At 45.1% G+C, this 3,459-nt stretch overlaps 1 protein-coding gene across 1 annotated transcript; it reads right to left on the reverse strand.

The window, feature by feature from the left end:
• Positions 1-305: 305 nt before the first annotated feature.
• On the reverse strand, positions 306-2,592 carry LOC110113720. Its single transcript, XM_020846399.1, has 3 exons — positions 2,218-2,592; positions 1,243-2,106; positions 306-935 (listed from the first exon to the last, which is right to left on the reverse strand). Exons 1-3 carry the CDS (start codon positions 2,590-2,592, stop codon positions 306-308), a joined length of 1,869 nt encoding a protein of 622 aa, XP_020702058.1.
• Positions 2,593-3,459: the final 867 nt, after the last annotated feature.

A 3,459-nucleotide genomic window follows, 5' to 3' on the forward strand; every position in this document is an offset into this window, starting at 1 on the left:
CAAAATAGACTTGTAAAATCTCCAATTAATTTTATTTGTGTTTAGTTATGTTATGTGATTCAAATTATGTTCACTAGATTTCAAACTACCAAACCAAAATTCAACTCAATCTAGTTTCCAGATCCAAATTCTGCAAAAAAGCATGCACTCAGAGAAATATATTTGATCCTTCAGATAGCGTAAAAGCAAAATCCTTATCAGAATTGGCCGATCTAAGAGAAGTTATAATTCTCCCAGTGGCCATTCATCTTATCCGAATGCCATCAATGCAGGAAATTGTAGATTAAGAGGGATATTGTTTGAACTCAGAGAAGTACATGAAGAGGTATACTGCGTACATCCGTGAATAAGCGGGGAGTCGGCCACATGGTGATAGCGTCCACCTTGCGTTTGTCCACTTGCACGCCTGCAGATGAAACTACAAAACCCAGGAAGTAGACAGCAGGGGCAGCAAATTCACAGTTACTTGGATTCAAGTAGAGTTGATTTTGGTGGAGGGCAGTGAATATTTTTGACAAATGCTCCAGATGATGGGTCGTTGATGTGCTATATACAAGGATATCATCAAAGTAGGCGACACAGCAATCGTTGATGAATGGTTTAAGGATCTCCATCATTAGCCGCATGAAAGTGGAAGGTGCATTGCATAGCCCAAAGGGCATGACTCTCCACTCATACAAGCCATGGCGGGTCTTGAATGCCGTCTTCCACTCATCGCCCGGGCGGATACGGATTTGATGGTACCCACTTCGAAGATCCAGCTTTGAGAAGATGGTGGCTCCGACCAACTTTTCTAGCAGCTCCTCCACCCGTGACACTGGCAATCTATACTTGATGGTAATTTTGTTGATCGCGCGACTGTCCATACACAACCGCCATGTACCGTCCTTCTTTGGAACCAACAACGCCGGAACGGCACAGGGACTCAAGCTTGGCTGAATCAAGTTATTCTTCAACAGCTCATCCACCAAACTTTTGCAGCACTTGGTGCTCCATGGGGCTTAATCGGTGATGAGGAAGATTTGGCAAATGTCGATCCTGGTATTAAGTCAATCTGGTGCTGTAAGGATCATAATGGTGGCAGATTAGCTGGCGCCGGGTCAGCTAGAACATCCCGAAATTGATCCAACAATTGGTCAATTGACTGCTGTCCATTTCTGTACTCACTAGCTGGTGCGGATTCTCTGATGACCAAAGCAAATAGCAGAGGATTTTCCTGGAATGAAGATAATAAAGCATTACCTGTGACGAAATGTAGAGTTGGCGGCACCGTCCCGACTTGTCTCCCTGGGCAGATGAATGCGGAAGTAGACAAAGCCGTTTGCCCTTCCAGTCTAATGAATAGGTGTTGGCACGCCCATCATAAATGGCGCCCACGTCAAATTGCCAGGGGAGACCCAAAATTAAATGACACACATCCATGTCGACTACATCACACAACACTTCACATGAATAATGCTTTCCAATGGAGAACTGAATTCGGCACATGTCAGTCACCATAATTTCCATGCCTTTTTTAACCCAGCTAATCTTGTATGGTTGTGGATTCTTCATAGTCTTAAGCTGCAATGCTTGCACAACGGTACGAGAAACCACGTTCTCAGTGCATCCGCTATCCACAAGTAAATCGCACACTTTCCCGCCTATGGTGCACTTGGTTTTAAAAATTGAATGTCGCTGCGAATTGACCTGCTTTCTTGGCGCTAGTAGCAGTTTTTCCAGAACACATATTAAAGGTTCATCTTCATCAGCAAACACATCTTCAACGTCGGTGTGGCGCTCCTCCTCTGGAAGCTCTTGTTCAAGTTCACCTTCATCATCAAGTATTTGTAGCTGTCTAGTAGGACATTCGTTGGACTTATGTCCAGGTTGAAAGCACCTGAAACATTTGAGTCCCTGTGGTCGTGGATAAGGATTTTCTTTAAAGAGACCTCTCGGTTTCGCAGGCAGCCTAGGATCAGTGCTCTGCTTTGCCGGATTCACTGAACCACTATTATCAATCGGTGGGGGTGTCTTGTGGATGACTGTTCCTGGTGGCTTTGAAGTTTCTGCTCCAGTCTCTACCGTGGCTCTACGGTGGGAACTGACTTGCCAATGCTGTGCCAGCTGCATTTTTGCTTTGAGAGCAAAATTCACGGCTTGAGAAAGAGACCAAACTGAATTCAATTCTAACTTATCCTAAATGCTGTCCTTCAATCCTCCAATGTATCAAGCTACCAACTGGTTGGTAGTTTCATTCATATCGTTTCGAGCCGACAAACTGTAAAACTCTTCCGTATATTCACTAACGGATCGGTTGCCCTGCGAGCAGTGCTGATATTTCAAATATAGCATATGTTCAAAATCGGTGGGAAGGAAGTGCGCACGCAGGAGTTGTTTCATTCGCACCCAACTATGAACAGGCCCACGTCCTTCCCGTCGCCGAGACTGCAGCAGCTGTGACCACCAAGCGCTCGCTCCACCTTTGAGTCTACAGGAGACATATTTGACTTGTTTTTCCGGCTCGATCTCCATATAATCAAAAAACTTTTCTACGGCGCGTTCCCAATCAAGATAGTCTTCAATGTGTAGTCTCCCATCGAAGAATGGCATGTCCAACTTTACTCGAAATTCCCCTTGGTGTCGGTCACGACCCAAGTAACGTCGTGGTCGTCATTCTTCTATTTCCGCTTATGAATCAGACAATCCATTTGGATTGATGGTGTTGAACTCCTCTTCCGAATCTGATAGATTCGGTAGTACTGTAGCTCGTCGTCGACCCCGATTCTGGAATCCTTTATTTCCGTAGACTGGAGTAATCAAGGTTGGAACAGGTCTTCCCAACCTTTGCGGAATTTCGCCCATTCTGGCGAAAGGTGGCTCTCGACGTAAGGCGGCTGTAAGGCGGTCCACCGCACCGACCATTTCATCCAGGCGTTTCTCTACACCAGTGTGCGCAGCCCAAAGTGCCTCCTAACTTCGGTCCTCTCTGCTCGACGCATGCTTGCTGGACTCTACCATCTTACCGAGCCACTGGCTCTGATACCAACTGAAGAGGTATACTGCGGAAGAAGCAGGTTCACAAGGATCAAGACAGCAAACGAAGGCAATAGAACAGTAATGGCTCCAGCCAAATATTGTATTTCATCTACTAGCTGGATCATCTTCTCCGGGAGAAGAAATACAAAAAGACTATTGCTAAAATTAGATACTGGTTAAAAGAAGCTGCCTGCACATATAGCTAAATAAGGCAAACTAGTGAGTGGAGCAGCCGGTAGTAATAACAGAAAGCTGCAAACATAACAGCAAAAGGAAAAAGGTAGTGTGCCTCCGTGGCACTGGCGGCGATGCTCCGCATCAGCACAGATGTCTGGAGAGAATTTCTATATGCTTATGACAGTATTTTAAAATCAAATAAATGGTTTGACATCTTTCATTTCATTATGAAAGGTTTTTAACAGCAAAAGAATATCATCCCAC

This window comes from Dendrobium catenatum, unplaced genomic scaffold, assembly GCF_001605985.2.
Source record: "Dendrobium catenatum unplaced genomic scaffold, ASM160598v2 original_scaffold_28041, whole genome shotgun sequence".
Taxonomy (NCBI): domain Eukaryota; kingdom Viridiplantae; phylum Streptophyta; class Magnoliopsida; order Asparagales; family Orchidaceae; genus Dendrobium; species Dendrobium catenatum.